This window comes from Bos javanicus, chromosome 22, assembly GCF_032452875.1.
Source record: "Bos javanicus breed banteng chromosome 22, ARS-OSU_banteng_1.0, whole genome shotgun sequence".
NCBI classification, from domain to species: domain Eukaryota; kingdom Metazoa; phylum Chordata; class Mammalia; order Artiodactyla; family Bovidae; genus Bos; species Bos javanicus.
In genome coordinates this window covers 43,431,716-43,454,858 of record NC_083889.1, presented here as the reverse complement: position 1 = coordinate 43,454,858, position 23,143 = coordinate 43,431,716, and the positions used below count along the sequence as shown (strand labels likewise).

At 37.9% G+C, this 23,143-nt stretch overlaps 1 protein-coding gene across 33 annotated transcripts in view; it reads left to right on the top strand.

Moving 5' to 3' along the window:
- SLMAP (sarcolemma associated protein) overlaps positions 1-23,143 on the top strand; it is a 152,434-nt gene that overhangs the window by 47,496 nt on the left and 81,795 nt on the right. For 21 of the 33 annotated variants that reach the window (XM_061396563.1, XM_061396554.1, XM_061396560.1 and 18 more), the window contains exon 2: positions 18,846-18,993. In XM_061396563.1, coding sequence (XP_061252547.1) covers positions 18,846-18,993 — 148 coding nt within the window. Of the gene's footprint in view, positions 1-18,845; positions 19,000-23,143 lie in introns of all 33 variants that reach the window. The other 12 variants (XM_061396559.1, XM_061396553.1, XM_061396542.1 and 9 more) reach the window with 1 other exon arrangement.

The window sequence follows — 23,143 nt, the reverse complement described above, 5'->3', positions numbered from 1 at the left end:
ATGACTCAGCATGGGACAGTTCCTTCAGGAAGCCTTTTCCGAATCCTCAGGGTTGGGCCGAGTACCCTTCTTCTTTACTGGATTGTTCTTGTTAGTATAAGACGGTGTGGTTTTTCTCTTATTAATAAATAATTATCTTGACCTGACTTTTCTTTCATTAACAAAATTTATTTACTCACCTATTTATTGTTTTTGAGTGCTCTGGATCTTCACTGCTGTGTGTGGGCTTTCTCTAGTTGCAGTGAGCGGGCGCTACTCTTCGTTGTGGTGCACAGGCTCTAGAGCGTGTACTTAGTAGTTGTCCACTAAGCACCCGGGCTTCGTTGCTCCAAGGCATGTGAGGTCTTTCTGGACCAGGGATAGAACCCATGTCCCCTGCTTTGGTAGGCAGATTCTTAACCACTGGACCACCAGAGAAGTTCTCACTTTTCTCTCTAGCTACTGCTCATGTCTTTGCTTCCATTTAGAGCAGAAATCCTTAAAAAAGATTGTCTGTATGTGTTCTTTCTCATTCCCTTCCTTCCGTTTTCTCTTGAATCACTCTGGCAAGGCTTTCGTTCTCCACTACATCCACACAGTTCTTGTCAAGGTCGTCGGTGGCTCAGGTTGCTATTTCTGTTGGTCAGTTCTTGCACCTAATCTTCCTTGATCTTTCAGCATCATTTGACATAGTTGATCTCTTCCATGTTTCTGGAAACATCTTTCACAGTGGCTTTCAGGACATGCCCCTTTCCCTTGGTTCTCCTCTACTTCACTGACCATATATTAAGTTTCCTTTGCTTGATCTTCAACTCCCTGCCTAGAAACTTTGGATGGCTCCGAGGTTCTGTCCTTGATCCTCTTGTCTGTCTGTACTTGCTTTCTTGATGATTTCCTCCTATTTCTTGACTTTGAATTTTTAGTATATGCTGATGACAACCAAAATATTATTTCAAGCCCAGACTTTTTCCCTGGACTCTAGGTTCATAACCAACTGCCTTTTTGACATTTCCACCTGATATCTAATACACATCTCAAATTTAATATGTCCAAAGCTGAACTCCTGATAACCTCCCCAGCCTCAATTTAAAAAAAAAGCCTTCCCACCTTCAGCCCTTCCAGTTCACATAGGGGCAGTTATAGTTGACTCTTAAATGGCATTAGGTTGAACTGTGTAGGTCCACTTATATGCAGATTTTTTTTCAGTGGTAAATACAACAGTGCTACATGGTTGGTTGAATCCTTGGATATGAACTTGCAGATACAAAGGAACCATGTATACAGAGGACTGACTATAAGTTAGAAGGTATACTCTGATTTTCAACTGCATGGAAGGTTGGTGCTCCTAACCCCAGAGTTGTTCAAGGGTTACCTGTATACCCTTCTAAGTCACTTGGGTCAAAAACTTTGTTATCCTTCTTGACTTCTTTTTTTTTTCATATTTTATATACACTGTCAGGAAATTTTGTGCTGTACCTATGCTATCATTTTATATGTGTTGTATAAGAGGTTGATGTTAACCCTTTTCCAGTTTTATAACGTTGCTTTATTTTAAGGGCAGGGATCATGGGTAGTACGTATATGCCCATTATACTTCCCAGTGTATAAGATTGCTGTTTCTCCACGTTTTTTGCCAGATCCAGGTATCACTGTTCTTAATCTTTGCCAGACTGATATTGACCACTTTGATGATTGTCCATCTTCCCTGAGCTTTTTGGTCTCTTGAAAGTTTTGGAATTAGATGCTTATTCGCCCTTTCCCGTACATGTCTCTTTCTCTCTCTTGTTTTTAACTAAAAATGAGGAGGGTGTAATGGGAAGCTCTCTGCCCCTGCCATAGTAATTTGTATGCTGCTCGGTGTCCTAAAGAGCATTTTGAGTTTTTTACTGAGTGAGTTATAGTCTTCACTGAGCATTATTCCATTGCTTGACTGGATTTCCAACTCTGTCACTCAGGGCCAGGAGTTTGTAGGTCTCTGGTTTAGAAATGAAACTATGGCATCTGTTAAATATCACTTGCCTAATTTCTTCAGAAGCTGGTTCACATTGTTAAATGACCTGTGGATTGCTAAACTATGCAATATATTCCAAGTGTATTTACATATACCTGACAGTAGTAATTCCCTTTTGATACAGTTTTGACTAGGGAATTCCTTGATGCATATTGTGATATGTGTTTCATATTTTTATAAATGGTTTCAGTCTATGCTGTGAGACGCAGACTTCGCTGCTTCTTTGCACAGGTTGTGGTTATTTATGGTAATATTTATGTGTAATGGGGCAATGGCATGCTATTTTTAACATCTGTATGTGTTAGAGTTCAGCTGTTACTGATTTATTTTTATCTCTATCAGCTGTTTACTGTTTAAGTAATTAATTGGCAAATTATTTTTAAGAACCTTAGCTTAAGAAAGGTTATAAGGGAAAGGTATAAAGGAAAATCTTGCATCAGTTCTCTGACTGAAAAAAGTCTAAGTGATTAAATATTTAAGCATTTTCTATGAATTTAGTAATAGTAGCTGTCATTTGTTTAGCAGTTTCTTTGTACAAATACTGTACTAAATACTTTACATGCTTAACATCATTTAACCTTTACAACAGACAATCAGGTACATATTGATACTATCCTCAATTTATAAATAGGGATTTATAAATAACTCTATAGCTAAATAAGCAGGGTGACAATATACAGCCTTGAGTACGTCAAGGCTGTATATTGTCACCCTGCTTATTTAACTTATATGCAGAGTACATCATGAGAAACACTGGGCTGGAAGAAGCACAAGCTGGAATCAAGATTGCCGGGAGAAATATCAAACACCTCAGATATGCAGATGACACCACCCTTATGGCAGAAAGTGAAGAGGAACTCAAAAGCCTCTTGATGAAAGTGAAAGAGGAGAGTGAAAAAGTTGGCTTCAAGCTCAACATTCAGAAAACGAAGATCATGGCATCTGGTCCCATCACTTCATGGCAAATAGATGGGGAAACAGTGGCTGACTTTATTTTTTTGGGCTCCAAAATCACTGCAGATGGTGATTGCAGCCATGAAATAAAAAGACGCTTACTCCTTGGAAGGAAAGGTATGACCAACCTAGATAGCATATTCAAAAGCAGAGACATTACTTTGCCAACAAAGGTTCGTCTAGTCAAGGCTATGGTTTTTCCAGTAGTCATGTATGGATGTGAGAGTTGGACTGTGAAGAAAGCTGAGCGCCGAAGAATTGATGCTTTTGAACTGTGGTGTTGGAGAAGACTCTTGAGAGTCCTTTGGACTGCAAGGAGATCCAACCAGTCCATTCTAAAGGAGATCAGCCCTGCGTGTTCTTTGGAAGGAATGATGCTAAAGGTGAAACTCCAGTACTTTGGGCACCTCATGTGAAGAGTTGACTCATTGGAAAAGACTCTGATGCTGGGATGGATTGGGGGCAAGAGGAGAAGGGGACGCCAGAGGATGAGATGGCTGGATGGCATCACTGACTCGATGGACGTGAGTTTGAGTAAATTCCGGGAGTTGGTGATGGACAGGGAGGCCTGGTGTGCTGCAATTCATGGGGTTGCAAAGAGTTGGACACGACTGAGCGACTGAACTGAACTGACTATGGCTAAAGGATTGCTCAGAGAGGTTAAATCACATGCTCAAGGTCACACAGTATGTTAGGTGATGGAACTTAAACTCACACCTTTAATGTTTTCTCTGTTTAATGTATAGCACATTGTTATTTGGATGTGATACAGTTTGGCCTATCCAACGGTAAATCAAAGCTCAACAGCTTCCATTCTAGAGCATGAATTATTTCATTTATTCATAATATATTTTAAAAAATCATTTATTCCTTATGTCTGTTGGAACTTTCTGACAGGAACTAAATGTTTTAGACTAGAAAAGATGGAATCAGTAGTGCTCTTTAGAGTATGATCTGAACAATTTGGACATAGAGGTTTGGGAATTAGAAACTTAACCCAGAATAAAGCCTTGATCTCTGATTTAGGGGTAGCATTGTTTAATGAGAAATGTTATCAGAAAGAGAAATCTTGTTAAGATGTTTAAATTTGGCTTCAGAAAAAAAAAGAGACTTTTAATAAGTAAGGAGTGTGAGTGGGTGGGTGCAAGCAAGGGCTTCTGGGGTCCAGGCACAGCATATCGAAGCATCAGACCTGGGACTTGTGTAGAAAATTGCTAGTAGTTAAGCAGGGATAGATTGGATGGTACTTTTAGGAAGAGTGGAAAATCCAGTTTGATAGGGTGATTGAGGTCACTTTGAAAGATTTGAAAACTTATTAGAGCTCTTAGATTTAATTATGATGACAGCAAAGGATCAACAGCCATTTTACAAAGGGAGACAGAATGATCAGGTTTATGTTTTAGGGTGTAGAGGGTGGAGGGTGTGGAGTCATAGCCATCATCTTGGCAACTGTTGTGGACCTGGGTTAGAAGAACAGTGGAGGAGAGGGGGAGGCAGTGTGGAGTCGAGAGCTGTTTCTCAATCAGAACTTGTAGGAATTGGTGGCATGTTGCATGCCCTGTGGGGTTACTGACATGATTACTACCAATAGTATATTTACTGTTTTGTATTTGCTCTAAGTGACTTTGGAAAGTCACATGTTCATTCTATTATTAGAACATGGCTGATGGCTGAATTCCTGTTCAGAGGTGCTCAGGAAATGGTGGGTAAATAATGGAGTGAGTCCGGGCAGCTGTAAATAAAACACTCTTAAAATATTTATTTAAATTACTTGTTTGATATCTCTTCAGCAGGCATTTTGTTAAGGGCTGGGGATAGCACTTAGATAATAGGGATATCACTTACCTTGATCTTCAAGTGATTTGCCATGGGCATGAGGTGTCTGATAGACCTTGTTTGCTGTTCTTACTTTCTGTGTATTCTTTGGGCATATAATTTAACTTCTTTTTTAAAATTTTTTATAAATTTTATTAGAGTATAGTTGATTTCCAGGTGGTGCAGTGGTAAAGAATCTGCCTGCCAATGCAGGAGACACAAGAGATACAAGTTCAATCCCTGGATCAGGAAGATCCCCTGGAGAAGGAAATGGCATCCCACTCCTATATTCTTTCCTGGAAAATTCCATGGGCAGAAGAGCCTGAAAGATTACAGTCCATGGGGTCGCAAAGAGTCGGACATGACTGAGCACTCGTGCATAGTTGATTTATGGTGTTGTGTTAACTTCAGATGTACAGCAACGTGAATCTGTTTTACATATACCTGCTGACGAAGGATTCTTTTCCCGTGTAGGCCATTACAGAGTATTGAGTACATTTCCCTATGCTATTCATTCAGTAGGCTATTATATTAGTTACCTATTTTATATATAGCAGTGTGCATAAGGCAGACCCAATCTTAATTTAACTTCTTACCCTGTTCATGTGGAATAATGCTTATTTCATGGTATTCTGAAGTTCAGTTAAGGTCATGTGTGTAAAGTGTCTACCATAATCTCTGCCGTAAGCAAATGCGTGTTCCCTTTTAATCTGCCATAGACGTGGAAGCTGGGAAACTCAGATTTATTAGGATTTTGTGTCAAACAGGTGTTAGAGTTACTGAATGCATTTCTGAAAGAAATTTTAAAAGGTTACCTTTCCTGATGGTTTGGCATCACAAGATCTGATTGCTGTTTTATTATTTTATTGTGACTGTAGATAGATTACTTAGATAGGCTACTTGTGTTTCTGCCTCAACCTGTTGATCTATAAAATGAGCAAAATCAGTCCTATTTCACATGATTGTTGGTAGAAACATTATACATAGTGGATATGAAAGAATCAGACAAACATGAGTAGCATAGCAGAATGGTTGAGATTAAAAAGTTTGAATGTGTATTTCTTCCCATTACTAGCTTGAGAGGTGGCCCTTTGGCAGGTAGTTAACCTATTTAAGCCCTGATTTCTTTATATGTGGTATTGGGATAATAAAACATCTATGCCGTTGTACTGTTTTAAAGAGTAAGTGGAAAAAGGCATGGAAAGTAGTTTATACAATCAAATGGTAAGCACTCAAAAGCTATACTTATTGTAAATTATGTGGTGTCCTTTTAATACTGTTGAACAATTAACTCTTCTTTGTTAACTTTTCTTTGGTTTTGCTCTGTGACTAAAATTTCCATACACACAGGTGAATTCTGGATATAAGGGATGTTGCCTTTCATGATAGTGAAAGAAAGCGATGATCCTTTTAAAAGAAAACTTCCTAACAGCTTTAACTTTGTCTCTTTAAAACTATGGGAAAAAAAAAATGTTTCAGGCCTGTGTTTAACCATAGGTGGCAGTGGAATTTGAATGTGATACTTTCTATTATTAAATTTCAGTTCAAAATTTAAAAAAGAGTTAGTGACTGTTAGTTGGGGGCATTACCTACATATCCTGAGAAACAGGGGCTGTCATGAGAGATGTTGGGAATAGATTAGGTTTGACAGCCTAAGTCATGCTTGGGCGGAAAAATGGGAGCCTCTGCACTATTTTCTTTGGTCCCAATAGTCATGTCCCATCTCAGCCAAAAAGATTATTTCATAAATTGCATCACTGTATTTCTATGTATTTACTTATAGCCCTCAGTTACTTTGTTACCTTTTCTCTTTTGAAGTAGAATTATTATAATTTTTAAGGAACTTAACTATTTATGTATGAATTGTCAAAGCCTTGAGGAGACAAATCTCTTGAAGAATTAACTGTCACTAAAGGTGGGAAGACACGAGTAAAGAACAAGGTGCCTTAAACATTAAAATTATATGCCAACCTGAATAGTTGTGCTTAAAGAATGGAAAAGTCCATCATAGTTATTTTCATTACCTTTTAAGCATTTTAAAAAGTTGGGAATGTTCTTTTTGGGGGGCAGATGTGCTATTTGCATATTTTAACATTTCCATTGAATTTGTTTGCCAAATAAACTGTTTTGTGTGTGAGCAGTTTTTTGGGTTTTTTCCTTTCCCTAAATAAGATCTAGATTCCTGTTTTGTTAATTTTTTCCATCTTTAATGGAAAAAACTTGTGAGTTTCTCCCTCTCCCCTGCCTCCTAATGACTATATAAATCATTATCAACTATCCTAAGATTGCTCCCATAGTTTGCATTAGTGAACAATATGTGGGGCTACATCCTTTAAATGTAGTTACCTTGTTTTATATTTTACACAGATGTGATCACAGTGATTTCATTTTGTGGCAAACAAGACTGTTATTCTTTGGATGAGGTTTTTTAACTATCAGAAATAGAGTGGAGGTGCAGTTATTTTTTTATTTCAGCTGATTTCAAGATGGTTTAAGCTAACATTTTGTGAGGAAAATCATGACCTATAAATTTCTTTTAGAGTATTGTGTACTTAGAGTATCACAATATCCCTTTGCGTTATCCTTAATATGCTAAAATATATGGTATTTTAATAAATACGTTTTTATTTTAGGTACTTATATGTTGTTTGAGGTGAAGATCTCTTGGGGTCTAAAAGATTGAGTTTGGGATCGGTATCTGTTCTTTAATTACCTCAGTATGAGCTTCAAAGACAAAGTGGAATGCATCTTGCTGTGGTTAACACACCAAGAGAGGAGAAAATAATCAGGATTTGTCTGTCAACCCATCAGTTTGGGGATGTAGGAAATAGGTTAATCTCCTCCAAATTAGAATTTGGTGCTGGCTTTCAGTATGGTCATCTGTCAGAACTGTAATGTTCTGATAATGTTTATTTTGTATCTTACTGAGAAATCTAATGTACTTTGTCTTAAATTTTCAATAAAGGACTGTCACAGTTTTGTTTGTCTGTGTTAGAAGGGTGTCATCATTCTAGCTGTGTTTTGTAATGTTTTACAAAAAATTCCTCCTTCCTACCTTCGATATTTCTTCATAATCTTATCTCTGTTCCTATGTAGAGAGAGAGAAATACTTTTGCTTTCTCTTTCTCCTGTGGGCTGGCTCCACAAGAAGGAATTACTTTACAATGTGTCTTGGATGTCACTTGGAGATGGAAAAAAATCCTGGTGATTTCATAACACTTGTAAGACCTTTGGGTATATGTCAACAAGTTCATTTTAGTTGTACTTGGGAGATTTCATTTTGGTGAGAACATTTTTACCACTTTTGTGTTTCCCTGTAGCATGTGAATAAAACTTTATATTTCCCCCTTCAGTGGTACAGCTTAAAAATTCCAGCCTCTGAAACATGTGGTGCTTTGCTAGTCAGGAAGCCAGGAAAGTTATATAAACAAATCCATATTGAACATGCATATAAACTAAGTTTGTGTACTCTAAGAAATAACTAAATGGTTGGTGGCAAAAAAGTACAAGTTATGGATCTCCCTATTTCTAGTGACTCCCGCTACAGTTCATCCTACACACAGCTGCTCGATTATCAGAGCTGTTGGAATACTCTCCCTAAAACAGTATTTTCATCAAATCCTTCAGCAGTGGCTTCTGTCTGAAGAAATCTGGACTCCTAAGTACAATGCACAAGGCCCTCTCTTATAACTTCACTCTTAAATTTCCCCACTTTTTCCTTTGATTTTGGTTACCCTGTGGGACTTTGTCTTAATATATATATTTGTCATTATATATATATGAACTGTAATATCTGTTCTTCCTCCTCCTCCTCCTCCTCACCATTCATTCAGATCACTTCCCTCACTCTTAAGTGCCTCATTAGCGACTTACTGTGTCTAACTTTATTTTCTCACCAACGTCTTAGGATTTTGGTACTTAATTCATACTCTCTGAATTTATTCTCAGTGTAGAGTGGCTCCATATTTGATTTTATGAGTGTGCAGTCTCTCTAGACAGGTGCCAAGTAAACATCAGATAGATTAAGTGATTTGTCTTAATGGTGTAATTAGAGGGGAAATTGACTCTTCCTATTCTGATTGGTTCAGGAAAACTTCATAAAGTGGGATTTCATGAATTTGGACTCAAAGATCAGAGTGTTTAGTCCAAGTAGGAAAGAAGGAAGGCAGTGTGGAGATTTTGAGAGAATAACTGTCAAATCTGCAATATCTCTATGATCATGACAATCTACTTAATATACTCAAGTCTCAGTTTCTTAATCTATAAAATGGAGATGGTGATAGCTATTTGGTTGGATTGTTGTGAAGATCAGAAGTGCCTGCACATAGCAAGCAGTCAACAAATGGTAGCTATTATTACAGATTAGAGACTCATGGAGTGCCGCCATGAAAAATGATGGAGGAGGAAGCTCCAAAAATTGGTTTCTTCCCCAAGATGACTGTTAAGGAGCATGACTGAAGCAATTATTTTGGAATTCTGGAGTCTAGGCAAACACAGCATCCAGGGGAGTGCTTAATGAAGAAAGAGGCTGGCAGATTTTTGAGACCTTCAGTGTTTTGCATAGTGGCTACCACTTTCCATCTCCTAGCTCTGTGGCAGAAAACTGGGTATGGTGGCCCCTGATTCTTGGTGTGGCTTTGCTTGTCTTTCAGAAATTGAGGTTGTTGTTTTTGTTGCTGCTGTTGATTGCTGAGGGTCTGGCCCAGAGGCTGGCCATTGTTTCAAACCCCAAAGACTAAAATGACTTCCCTGGCTTCTGCCAAGGGGATTTAAAGAGACATACCCTTTCCCCCTTTTCTTATTGTATCCTGCTGTATAAGGAAATCTCTGTCAGGCTACTGGATGACCATGGAGATGACAAAACAGAGACTTCAGTGATAATATATGACAAGGAATATACTATTTCCAAAATAATAGTTTGGAAAAGTCAATAAATAAACTGTTGACTACAGCCTTCACCACATAATAATAGCAATCTCTAGGGTTGGAGAGAATCTGATTTCTTTAGTTACCACATTACAATATTCAAAATGTCCAATTCTAAAAAAAAAATAACAAAGCATGTGAAGAAATAGGAAATTATGACCCAATCACAGAGAAAAAAGTGCCGATTGACAAAAGCCATCCCTGAGGAAGCCCAGACATTGGACAAAGACTTTAACTATTTCTAATATGCTCAAAATGCTGAAGGAAACCATGGACTACTTAAAGAAAAGCAGGAGAACAGTGTGTGGAGAAGTGCGGAAGATCAGTAGAGAGAAGAAAATCATAAAAGAACAATAGCTGAAATAAAGAAATCAGTAGAACGTTCTTCAATGACAGATTTGAGCAGGTGGAAGAAGGAATTAAAAAAAAAAACCCTTCAGGATAGGGCAGGACTAGAAAGAAAGATGAAGAAAAATGAACAGTACCTAAGGGACCTATGAGACATCATTAACTGTACCAACATATGCATTATGTGGCTCAGCTGGTAAAGAATCTGCCTGCAATGTGGGAGACCTGAGTTTGATCCCTGGGTTGGGAAGATACCCTGGAGAAGGAAAAGGCCACCCACTCCAGTATTGTGGCCTAGAGAATTCCATGGACTGTATAGTCCATGGGATCTCAAAGAGTCGGACACGACTGAGCAACTTTCACTTCACTATGCATTATGGAAATCTTAGAAGAGAATAAGAAAGGGGCAGAAAAACGTTATTTGAAGAAGTAATGGCGAACTTCCCTGGTGACACAGTGGAGAAGAATCTGCCTGCCAATGCAGGGGATACGAGTTCGATCCCTGGTCCAGGAAGATCCCACGTGCCAAGAAGCAGCTGAGTTCGTGTGTCACAACTCCTGAGCCCATGAGCAGCAAGTACTGAGCCTGTATGCCACAACTGCTGAAGCCCATGGGCATAGAGCCTGTGCTCTGAAGCCACCGCAGTGAGAAGCCCAAGCACCACAACGAAGAATAACCCGTACTTGCTGCAACTAGAGAAAGCCCACACAAAGCAACCAAGACCCAGCACAATCTAATAAATAAATAAAAATTTAAAAACAGTATTAAAAATTAATGACTGAGAAGAACTTTATCATTTTAGCTCTTATATTTAGGTCTTTGATTCATTTTGAGCTAATTTTTGTATATAGCGGAAAGTAGGGGTCCAACTTTTGCAAGTAGTTATGCAGCTGTCCCTGCACCATTTGTTGAGGAAAAGGTTCTTTTCCTGTTGGATAGACCCTGTTCTTCTTTTTCAAGGTTGTTTTGGGGTCCTTCGCAATTCCATTAGCATTTGAAGTTTGGCTTTTCCACTTCTCCATAAAAAGGCAGGTGAAATTCTAATTGGGATTGCATTGGATCTGTAGACCACTCTGGGTCCTATTGACACCTTAAGGATATTTAGTCTTACAGCCCATGAACACAGGATTTCCTTCTGTTTATAGGCATATCTCAGAGATGTTGTGGGTTCAGTTGCACACCATTGCAATGAAGCAAGTATCACAATAAAGTGAGTCACACAAATTTTTTGGTTTCCCAGTGCATGTAAAAGTTACATGCTATATTAAGTGTGCAGTAGCATTACATCTAAAAAAAATAATGTATGTACCTTAATTAAAAAAAAATTTTATGGGGGAAATGATGCTAATAGACTAGTTTGGAGAAGGAAATGGCAACCCACTCCAGTGTTCTTGCCTGGAGAATCCCAGGGACGGGGGAACCTGGTGGGCTGCCGTCTGTGGGGTCGCACAGAGTCGGACACGACTGAAGTGACTTCTTAGCCTGAAACAAAAGTTTCCAACTTTTGTTGACCCAGGGTTGCCACAAACTTTCAGTTTGTAAGAAATGAAATATCTGTGAAGCACAGTAAAGCTAAATGCAGTAAAACAAGCTGTGCCTGTATTTGTCTTTAATTTCTTTCAGCAGTATTTTATAATTTTCATTGTACAAGTTTTTTATGTCTTTGATTAAATTTATTCCTAGGTATTTTATTTAGATGCTATTATAAATTGAATTTCTTAATTTCCTTTTTGGATTGTTCATTGCTGATGTATACACACATTTGATTTTTGTGTGTTTGTCTTGTAAACTGCAACTTTGCTGAAATTGTTTATTAGCTCTGTAGCTTTCTTGTGGGTTCTGTGGGATTTTCCATATATAGGATCTTGTCATCTGCGAATAGACACGGTTTACTTCTCCCTTTCCAATTTGGATGCCTTTTACTTCTTTCTTCTTGTGTCTGGCTAGAACTTCAGTACAGTATTGTGTAGCTGTGGTAAAAAGCAGGCTTCCTTGCCATGTTCCGGATCTTAGGAAGAAAGCTTTCAGTCTTTCACCACTGAGTATTACGTTAACTGTGAGTTTTCCATAAATGTCCTCTATCATGTTGAGGAAGTTCCTTTCAGTCTCAACTTTCTGTGTGTGTGCGTGCATATTTTAAATATGGAAGGGTGCTGGATTTTGTCAAATATGCCTTTTCTACATCAATTGAGGTGATTTGTGGTTTCTTTTTTTTTTTTCCTTTTTTCTATCTCTGTGGTATATTATATTGATTGACTTATGTTGAACCACTTTGAATAAATCCCACTTTTTCAGTAAGCCAAGTCACTGCTTTTCCAGCATGGGTGAGTTCTGAGTTAGTCCTTCAAGAAGCATCCAGACACGTTAGAGTAGATAGACACAATAATTTGCAGTTTAGGTCTGCTCTGCTCTCTCTGAAACCAGGTAGCTGTGTCCCATAGTGGAAATACAGGCTGATATCTTAAAGGCTTCTGCTTTATAGAGGGAGGGATTGGGGCAAGGGTAAGGAATGCTACAGCCATTTCCTACCAGTTTTAAGTTGCCTTTTTCTTGATTCAGTGTTCACGTAGTCACTGTACAACTTTTGTTTTCCAGAGTTCTGACATAGTTGGTTCTGACTCTTTCAGCATGTATTTCAAAGTTTGTGTGGAGATGAGAGCTTGGAGCCACCTACTTTGCTATTTTGCTGATTTTACTTTGTTATTTCCTTTTTGATTCAATTTTTCTCCTTTTTTTCTTTCTTCTCTTAAGGCATTATTTGCTTTACTTAGTTTAGTTTAGTTCAGTCACTCAGTCGTGTCTGACTCTTTGCGACCCCATGGACTGCAACATGCCAGGCCTCCCTGTCCGTCACCAACTCCCAGAGTTTACTCAAACTCATGTCCATCGAGTCAGTGATGCCATCCAACCGTCTCATCGTCTGTCATCCAGTTCTCCTCCTGCCTTCAATCTTTCCTAGCATCAGGGTCTTTTCAGATGAGTCAGCACTTTGCATCAGGAAGCGAAAGTATTGGAGTTTCAGCTTCAACATCAGTCCTTTCAATGAACACTCAGGACTGATCTGCTTTAGGATGGACTGGTTGAATCTCCTTGCAGTCCAAGGGACTCTCAAGAGTCTTCTCTAACACCACACTTCAAAAGTGTCAATTCTTCAGCGCTCAGCTTTCTTTACAGTCCAACTCTCACATCCATATGTAACTACTGGAAAAACCATAGCCTTGACTAGACGGACCTTTGTTGGCCAAGTAATGTCTCTGCTTTTTAATATGCTGTCTAGGTTGGTCATAACTTTTCTTCCAAGAAATAAGTGTCTTTTAATTTCATGGCTGCAGTCACCATCTGCAGTGATTTTGGAGCCCAAAAATATAAAGTCTGACACTGTTTCCACTGTTTCTCCTGCTATTTGCCGTGAAGTGATGGGACCAGATGCCATGATCTTTGTTTTCTGAATGTTGAGTTTTAAGCCAACTTTTTCACTCTCCTCTTTCACTCATCAAGAGGCTTTTTAGTTCCTCTTCACTTTCTGCCATAAGGGTGGTGTCATCTGCATATCTGAGGTTATGGTATATTTCTCCCAGCAATCTTGATTCCAGCTTGTGCTTCATCCAGAGATTTCTCATGATGTACTCTGCATAGAAGTTAAGTAAGCAGGGTGACAATATACAGCCTTGACGTACTCCTTTTCCTATTTGGAACCAGTCTGTTGTTCCATGTTCAGTTCTAACTGTTGCTTCCTGACCTGCATACAGATTTCTCAAGAGGCAGGTCAGGTATTACTTAGTTACTCATGTCCTAATTTTGTACTCATTCCTGAAATGATTCCCCTTTTTTCCTGTTTCTTTTTTGAGTTCTTTCCTACAGTTTTGTAATTATAATTTATATTTCTTTTCCATGCCTTGAGTTACTTTCTTAATGTCTTTTAGCTTGTTCTGAAATAGTGTAATTTTGATCTGTTCCCAAGGTATGTCTCTCATTATGTGTAGGGAGTGTTGTTTGCTTTTTATTGTTTTTTCTTAAAATAGCTATGAGATGAGACACTGATATTTTTCTGTTACTCATTTTTATGTAAAGTTTGTTTTCCTGAACTTAGAGAAGGGAGTCATGATTCAGGATAACTTTTCTAATGTCACAGAGCTCCCTCTTCTGTTGTTCTTGTAAACTGTTCAAAAATATAATAGCTTCCTTTCCCCTTTTCTACTTTTACCTGGATCTTCCTTTCCTGTCTCTGTTGTCTCTACCGTGCTCAGTTTTGGTTCCAAACCCTACAGCTTTTGAGGGAAAGCCCTATCCTGGAATGCAACTTTGGTTGGTAGGTTGGTTTTAAGAATTTATATGACTCGGACTGCTCCATCCTTTTTCAGAAATTACCTCACACTCACTTGTTAGCGGATTGGGCTAAACTTTTCCCATTTTCAGATTCTCTTTTCAAATTGGCTATCATATTATCCAGTGAGTAGACAGTGACTATTCTGAGGTACTCAAGTCCTTCAAATGTCCATTGCTTCTGTATGCATCCTCATGCACAGATGCTGATTTCATGCAGGTCTCGTAACTGTTGATGCTTTTTCCCACTTTTATTTTGAGTTTCATATGGATAATTTCCACTTGTTGTTGTATATGTTCTCCATGGTATTTTGGTTTTGCTGTCTTAGTCACTCTTTTTGATTTTAGGTGGTGATTCAAGTACATTAAAAAAATCTGTAGTGTAGTATCTGCCACCAAGAGTCCAGGATCCACTCTGCATTCATATTTTAAAATTTCCCTGTATGGACTTGGAATTTCTGGCCTCTCGCTGATGACCTGTCTCCTGTGTTTGTGCTTCGTTCTGAAACCTTAAAAAATCTGTTGGTAGTTGGATACTGGAAAACCTGTCAACTTAGAGAAGGCTAGAAAGAAGCAGTTTATCATTATAGTGGAAATGAAAGCATTTACACATTGAGGTGAAGTTGCAAATGGTACAGAACATGTTTGCTTACGGAATGAACAGCAGAAACTTTCTGAAGACCAAAGAGCAAATTATGCAACCTGTGAAGTGCTGTGCTTGTGTCTTTGAAAGTAATCATAATAAATGAGAAACAGGAAAGAGTGACTGATAGGGCGAAGACAGCCTTTCAGTTTAAGGATCGCCATCAATGCCTGATGTGGGGGAGCTTAACTTTAATTCAGGGGAAGGCATGGGGTTAATTGAGGATAAAGCCTGTTTGAAAACAGTGGGAGATGGACTTTGGCCACAAGCTATGGAGGGTTTTATAAATTCAGAGCTCCTGAGACACCTGCTGAACATCAAAGTGAATGCCCAGTGGCTAATGCAAACACTAGAGACGGATTGGGCATTCCTTAGGCTACTAGGAAATAAAGATGGTTAAAGCTTCAATAGGATTTTTTTTTCCCAGCGTAGTAAAATAAAATGGGAGGGGAAAAAAAAAAAAAAGCCTGATGGAAAAAGGTATCAGCATAGAGGAGAAAGTAATTTCTGGTTGGAAAGTGATAAAGGACCAATTGACATACCTACCAGGGGAAGTACATCCAGGGACTGTTAGCATCGTCACTTCCCAGTCCCTTGCAAACATAGTCACTTCCCAGTCTCTTGACTTTTTTACACCTACCTAGTGAAAGTGTGAAAGTCGCTCAGTCATGTCCAACTCTGCAACCCTGTGGACTATACAGTCCATGGAATTCTCCAGGCCAGAATACTGGAGTGGGTAGCCTTTCCCTTCCCCAGGGGATCTTCCCAACCCAGGGATCGAACCCAGGTCTCCCACATTGCAGGCGGATTCTTTACCAACTGAGCCACAAGGGAAGTCCTATACCTACCTAACCTGATAATAAATAGAATGAATAGCTTTTGTACAGTGTAAACTGAATAGTGGCAGATTGTTTCATTGAAGGTGCAGAAACATTTTTAATATCAATTTTTCACACCACCAAGGGGAGAAGGGTAAATCAATATAAATATTTCTGCAGGGAAGTAAACTATTGCTGTCTAGCTATGCCCAAGTGCAGAGGCTCTGGGGCATGAATGGAGGTTGGTGGGGAAAATAGTGGGAGTTAATGAGATCGGAGAGGGAACCACAAGCCAGGTCGTATGGGGTTTTATTGGCTGTAATGGTAAGAACTTTGAACTTTATTACAAGACGTTTGGAAGCTGTTAGCAGATTGAGAGCAGAGGAACAGTGAGCAACTAATGTAAATGGTGTTTTCAAGCTAACTGGATGTCAAAGGTACTATGGGTATGCTTTGGACATAATAATAGACATGTTAGAATGTAAAGAACCTGGGTTAATATTGATTAAATTCTTTTAATTTGAAAATTTATGGTTTTAGAGTTAAGAGCTACAAATATGAAGTGTTGAGATATATGTGTGCGAATGTGTACAGAAAAACACACACATTTTTTTGTTTTTCAAGTAAAGCTTGCTAAACAGTACTGAACCTCATTTCATATATTCTTACTTCTGTTCTCTTAATTTTTTTTGTTTAAACCACTAGTCACAGCCCAATAAATTGACTTAGTAACACATTATTGTTGTTCAATCCCTAAGTTGTGTCCGACTCTTTGCAACCCCATGGACTGCAGCACACCAGGCTTCCCTGTCCTTCACTATCTTCCAGAGTTGGCTCAAATTCATGTCCACTGAGTCAGTGATGCTATCCAGCCATCTTATCCATTAGTAACACAATAATGGATCAGAATTTGAAGTTTGAAAACCACTGTAAATCTATAATCCCCTTATATGGCTTGCCAAGGCACATACAACTGAAAATGACCAAACCAGAATTCAGATATTGCCACATTGCCCAAGAATATATCTATTTAAAAAACAAAAAAACAAGTTGGTTTATACAATGTTTAAGAGTATGTTCCAGTGTGGAAAAAATCTTGAGGATCATTGTCCCTTCTTGAGCATGTTGCCTATGCTTATCTCTCTGGTGTGAAATGTTAAGCCTTTAAATTTCAAATGGACTTGTAAAATATCAACACAATTTTCTTTCCTAATGGCCTGTAATTAAATATATAAACTGCTAGCCAAAGTAACAGTTGGTCTCTCTTGAATTATAAACAGAATAAGTCATTTATAGCCAGCCTGGTGGCCTTTAAATTGTCGCCTAGGAATTAATGAAAAGAAATGTCATTTTCATATTTTCTGCAAATCGCTTATTCTTTTGTTGTGTTTCATTTTGGAAGAGGGTTTTATGGGAGGAGTGAAGGATAAATGAAACATGAAGGTCAGTATGAAGTAATGGGGGAAAAAATGTCCCTTTTGATTCTGTTATATAAATCCTTGCTTCTGTCTTCCAGTAGCTCTGTGACCTTTGGAAAGATACTTGCCTGTGCCCTACTTTTCTCATATATAAATGGAAATAATATCTATATCATAGCTTTAACGTTAAGGTTAAATGAGGGCCTGGTGGTACAACATGTATTTTAATAAATATTAGTTTTCTTCTTTCCTTTCTTCTTTAGGAAGGAATTCAGTGAAAATGTGTTGCTAGAATAAGCAGGGCTGGAGAGTGTAGAAAAATGCAAAAAGAAAGGTACATCTTTTTTTATTGGTTGTTCTCTTCCTAGTAAGTCTGTTGTGTGTGATCCCAATTGTTAATAATTTCTTTGGGGATAGATAGGTGATAAATAGGTAGGCTTCCTGTGCCTCCTGCTGTCCCTTCCCTTTGTAGAGACGGGGGATCACCCAAGTGATGAAAGGCAAGTTTAGTGGAGCTAGAAAGTGACACCTTCACAGTTGATTCCAGTATTTTAGTTTCTCGTGTCTTCAATCTGTTTATCACAAAGAATTTACTGAAGACATGTCGGTCCTGATACCAAGTATGTCAGTTCACTAATAGCTGTTCATACAGGTGTTACCTACTACCAATTGTCCTTGCCTGTGGAGTAAATAACACTTCCTTTGATTTAACCCAGAAATTATAGCAGCAGAGTTACAAAGTCAAAGTGAGATAGGAAGATAAAATTAGAGTTTTGTATAATAATCTTTCAAAAGATGTTTTATTGAGATATAATTTATATGCCATAAATTCAGACTTTTAAAATGAACAATTCAGAGAGTTGTACAACCATCACCACTATCTAACTTTAGAACCTTTTAATCACCCCAAAATGAAACGTTACACCCATTAGCAGTTATTCACCCCACCCCACCCCTCCCCTCCTCTGCCCTGACACCTCAACCCCTTGCAACCACTAATGTGCTTTTTCTCTCTGTGGATTTGCTTATTCTGGATATTTCATATAAATTGAATTTCATATGTCTTTTGTGACTGATTTCTTTTACTTAGCTTAATGTTTAAAAGTTCATTCATGTTATAACATAAATCAGTACTTCATTACTTTTTATTGCCAAATAATTAATTCATATGGATGTACTACATTTTATTTTCCTATTCATCAGTTGATGGACATTTGGGTTCCATTTTTTTGGCTCTAATGAATAATACTGCTGTGAACATTTGTGTACAAGTTTTTGTGAGGACATGTGTTTTCAGTTCTCTTCAGTATATACCTCAGAGTGGAATTGAAGGGTCATATGCTAGCTTTACATTCTAACATTTTGAGGACCTTATAAACTGTTTTCTGAAGTGATATACCATTTTGTCCCAGTGGATTTTAAATCTCCCACTTTTAAAGTTCTGGTTTTATATATAATGGAATAAATAGCTGAAATAAGCAATTTGAATTGATAGGGGGGGGAAAATTCACCTGTAGTAGTTTGCAAAGTTGGAAGTACTTTTTTTTAAAGTAGGTTTGAAATTATTACTATTAATCTTTGGCTCTTTTTTTAAATTTTATTTTTGCAGTTTTATCTTCAAGACACTAAAAGTAGTAATGGTACCTTTATAAATAGCCAGAGATTGAGTCGAGGCTCTGAAGAAAGTCCACCATGTGAAATTCTTTCCGGTGACATTATCCAGTTTGGGGTAGATGTGACGGAGAACACACGGAAAGGTACGGGTATGGATCGATTTTTCCTATTATTTGTCTTGTTAAATTTTTTATTCTATTGTTTAATGTTAACAAAACATTTCATGCTTGTAAAAGCAATTTAACTGTGACATTTCATGCAGTGAAATGTTGAATGTCTCACTTTTCCTATTGCTTTTCTAAAATCTTAAATTCTGAAATATTAAATAGTTTATAATCTCTATTACAGTACCAAAACATAGGACACTGCTGTGTCAGTTAAGAAGCAGTTGGCTGAAGTGACACTATATTCAACCAACAAGAGCTTAAACCATAAGGATGAGTGTGAAAACGTTAGTCACTCAGTCATGTCCGACTCTGTGACCCTGTGGACTGTACGCTGCCAGGCTCCTCTGTCCATGGAGTTATCCAGGCAAGAATACTGGAGCCAGTAGCCATTCCCTTCTCCAGGGGATCTTTCCGACCCAGGGATTGAACCTGGGTCTCCCGCATTCTGGGCAGATTCCTTACCTTTGATTCCTTACCTTCTGAGACACCAGGGAAGCCCCAAACCGTAAAGATATCTATTATTAACTGATTAACAATAAGCCTGGAAATAGGTTGGTTCAGACTTCGTTCAGTTGGCTCTGTAGTGTTATCAAAGAATCCAGGATCTTATTGTCCTCCCAGTCTGTTATCCTTTATGTGTTAGTTTCTTAAGCTTTTCATTGTCACCTCATGGTTTAAGGGTGATGGCTTCAGCCCCAGGCATGATTTTCCCCACACCAGTGTTCTAGGCAAAAAAGATGAGATGGGGACAAAGTACCTTCTAGTGTGACTTTCTTTTTATGTTTGAAAGAACAATCTTTCATAGACTCCTTCCAGCAGATTCCTTTTGCTCACTGGCTACGTGGGTGGGTCATGTATATAGCTTTAGCTCTAGTTACAGAGAAGCCTGGCAAGGAAGTTACCTGACCAAGGAGAGCAGGAAATCCATGACTAGCATAGATCAATTATGATTTATCCCTTTGGTTGTGCGTTCATTGTTGCCCCAAACAAAATCAGAATTCTGTAGGCAGCTACTACAAGTGTAAAATTTCATGTCTCAGTTTCTGAAATTAGAAGTTCTATGGCTAAATAAATTTAGATTATTTTTACAATTCTGAGGCTTTTTGGCCTTACCTAGTTCACTGTATAGTTTATGACTGAAATGATAATGACTGAATCATAAAACTAAAAAAATAGGAACCAAAAGTATGCAGTCCCACTTGTCATAGTTTAGTATGCACAGTGGAATGATTGGCAAGTTTTTCCTTTTGCTTCTCTGAGCATCCTCTGATCTGAATACCCTAAGTTGTTAGCCTCTAACATTTTGCACAGTAGACGAGGGAATCCAGGTAGATGGTGATGATGGTGTGTGAATATATGTGTCTTGGTTGCTCTGTCATGCCCAACTCTTTGCGACCCCATGGACTGTAGCCCACCAGGCTCATCTGTCCATGGGGATTCTCCAGGCAAGAATACTGGAGTGGATTGTCATTCCCTTCTCCAGGGGATCTTCCCAACCTAGGGCTCAAACCCAGGCCTCCGCATTGCAGGCGGATTCTTTACCGTCTGAGCCACCAGGGAAGCCCTGTATGTATGTATGCGTATACATTTACGTACTGCAACTGCAGTATTATTTTTGTTGGGTTTTGTTGGCCTTCTCAGGGTGTTAGGTTTTGATACATGGATGTGTGCAGGGCCAGCGTCTTAGGAATTTTCATTTACATTTGTAAAATAGAAAAGAAAATTTGTATTTTGATGTAAAATATTGAGTACTTCTTACTAAGAGAACTCTACTTCTGTATAACCATACTGAGAACAGCTGCAGTGGACACTTTGATATCTCCTGTTGCTGTATCACATCTCCTCTGCTACCGAGTCATTCAGCAAACATTTACTGAACCCCAGCTGTGAATAACCCAGAGAAGGCAGAATTTAATTACATTGTCTTTCTCTCCAAGGAATATCTATTTTCTTGTCTTGCATTTCTCAAAGAGAATCAAGAGGTGTTAATTGGCACAAGAATGAGGTAATCAAATACATTTAGGAAATGCTTAGTTAACCAAAGGTAGGCAAGACATCTCAGAGCTTTTAACGTGCTAACATATGTGCAGGTCTCTAAGGGGGTAATTGATTGAATGTAGATAACTCCAGACTCATTTCCACTTTTCTTCCCCATCTTGCTGTGTAGGACACTTTAGAAAATACTGTAGAAAGCTAAGAGGAAAACTGAGACTAAGTGTTAGTACAGTATTATTTCAGCAACATCAATTCTTACAGGCTTCTTTGAAAATTTACATATCTTTTATTCCAACTTTAAGGAAATTAAGACAAATTTCTTCATCATTTAAAATGTTATTTCTTTTGGCACTTAATTGGCTTGAAAAAGTTGACTTACATTATGCATGGCCTCTTGGGATTCAGCTATGTCATGAGTTGTGTATTACTATTTAAGCATATGCTTTAAAATTAAAAAAAAAAAAAAAAGATGTTGCTCTATGCTAAACATTATACCAGTTGGAAAATCCTGTTGAAATTGTGCAACACTATCGGATATCTGGTGGATCAAAGAAATCAAAAAAGGAACTTCAAACTATGTGGAAAGGAAAGGAGACTTTCCTACAAAAATATGTTAAATCCTTTACTCAGATAAAAACTTACAATCTAAAATTTTCCATTATTAAAAAAGAAAGACAATGAAGGAACTTGGCACTTAGAAGAAATTAGAAAAAGAACAAAAAAAAGAAGTTTGGAAGTAGAAAAATGAAAAGCAGAAATTAATGAAATGAACAAAAAAAATTTAGAAGGGGTGGCTAAGTGGCTAAGTCACATCAGTTGTGTCCGACTCTGTGTAACCCCATAGACGGCAGCCCACCAGGCTCCCCCGTCCCTGGGATTCTCCAGGCAAGAACACTGGAGTGGGTTGCCATTTCCTTCTCTGATGCATGAAAGTGAAAAGTGAAAGGGAAGTCGCTCGTGTCCAACTCTTTGCGACCCCAGGGACTGCAGCCCACCAGGCTCCTCCGACCATGGGATTTTCCATCGCCTTCTCCGTAGAAGGGGTAAATGCTGGTCCTTTAAAACAAAACAATAAAATAGGTAGTTCATAAGCCTTGACTCCTTGTATATAAAAAATACAAGGAATGAGAAAGGAGATATAAACAGATATGGGATATACCAAAAGAATTCTTAGAGACTGTTACATGCCAAACTGTGGCAAAAAAAAAATAGAGTAAATTAATGTTTTCCTGGCAAAATTACCCCAAGATGTAGAGAACCTTCAAGTTAATTTTTTTAAGAGACTAAAAAAGTTATTAAAAATTGACTAGAAACGTGCATTCAGAGTTGAATTTTGCCTTATTAAAAAAAAAGATAAATCCAGTGTTGTGTAAATAATCCAATATAGGTAAAGGTGAGAAACTCTGAAAATCTTTTAAAGAAGCCAGCAGCCTTTCATTAATGCCAAATTCTGATACAGATAAAGTACAAAGAAAAAAAACTGTAATTTCATTTGGAACAATAGATAAAAAAATTCTGGTTAGGGTAGTAGTAAATTCAGAAGTGAAGCTAGAATAAACAAAAGTAGGATTTACTCTAAAAATGCAAAAATAATTCAATTTTGGGGAAATATGTCAACATCATGCACAAAATAAAGCTGAGAAATAGGTACTGTAGAACCAGTGGATGTTGAAAAGGCAGTTGATCAAGTTCAGGAGTTGTTCCTAGTAAAAACTGTAAATAAATAGGATGAAAAAAAATTATAATTAAAACAGAAGAAAAATAGCAAAAATGCTACACATCTATAAAAATACATGAACTGTTTGTGTATATCAATAAAGATAAACCTTAAACATTATTTCAAGAAAATTGCAAAAGAATATATGTGGTATAATACCGTTTACACGAAGCATGAATTCATGTACAACAATGCTCTATTGTGCTTTCTTTTATTATATCAATTAATTCTTTAAGATCTTTTAAAATTGAAGTGTAATTAATTTACCATCTTGTGTTGTTTCAGGTATATAGCAAAATGATTCAGTTTTCTGTGTGTGTGTATGTATGTGCATTGTTTTTCAGATTCTTTTCCATTATAGGTTATTAAAAGATATTAAATATAGTTCTCTGTGCTATGCAATAGGTCCTTGTT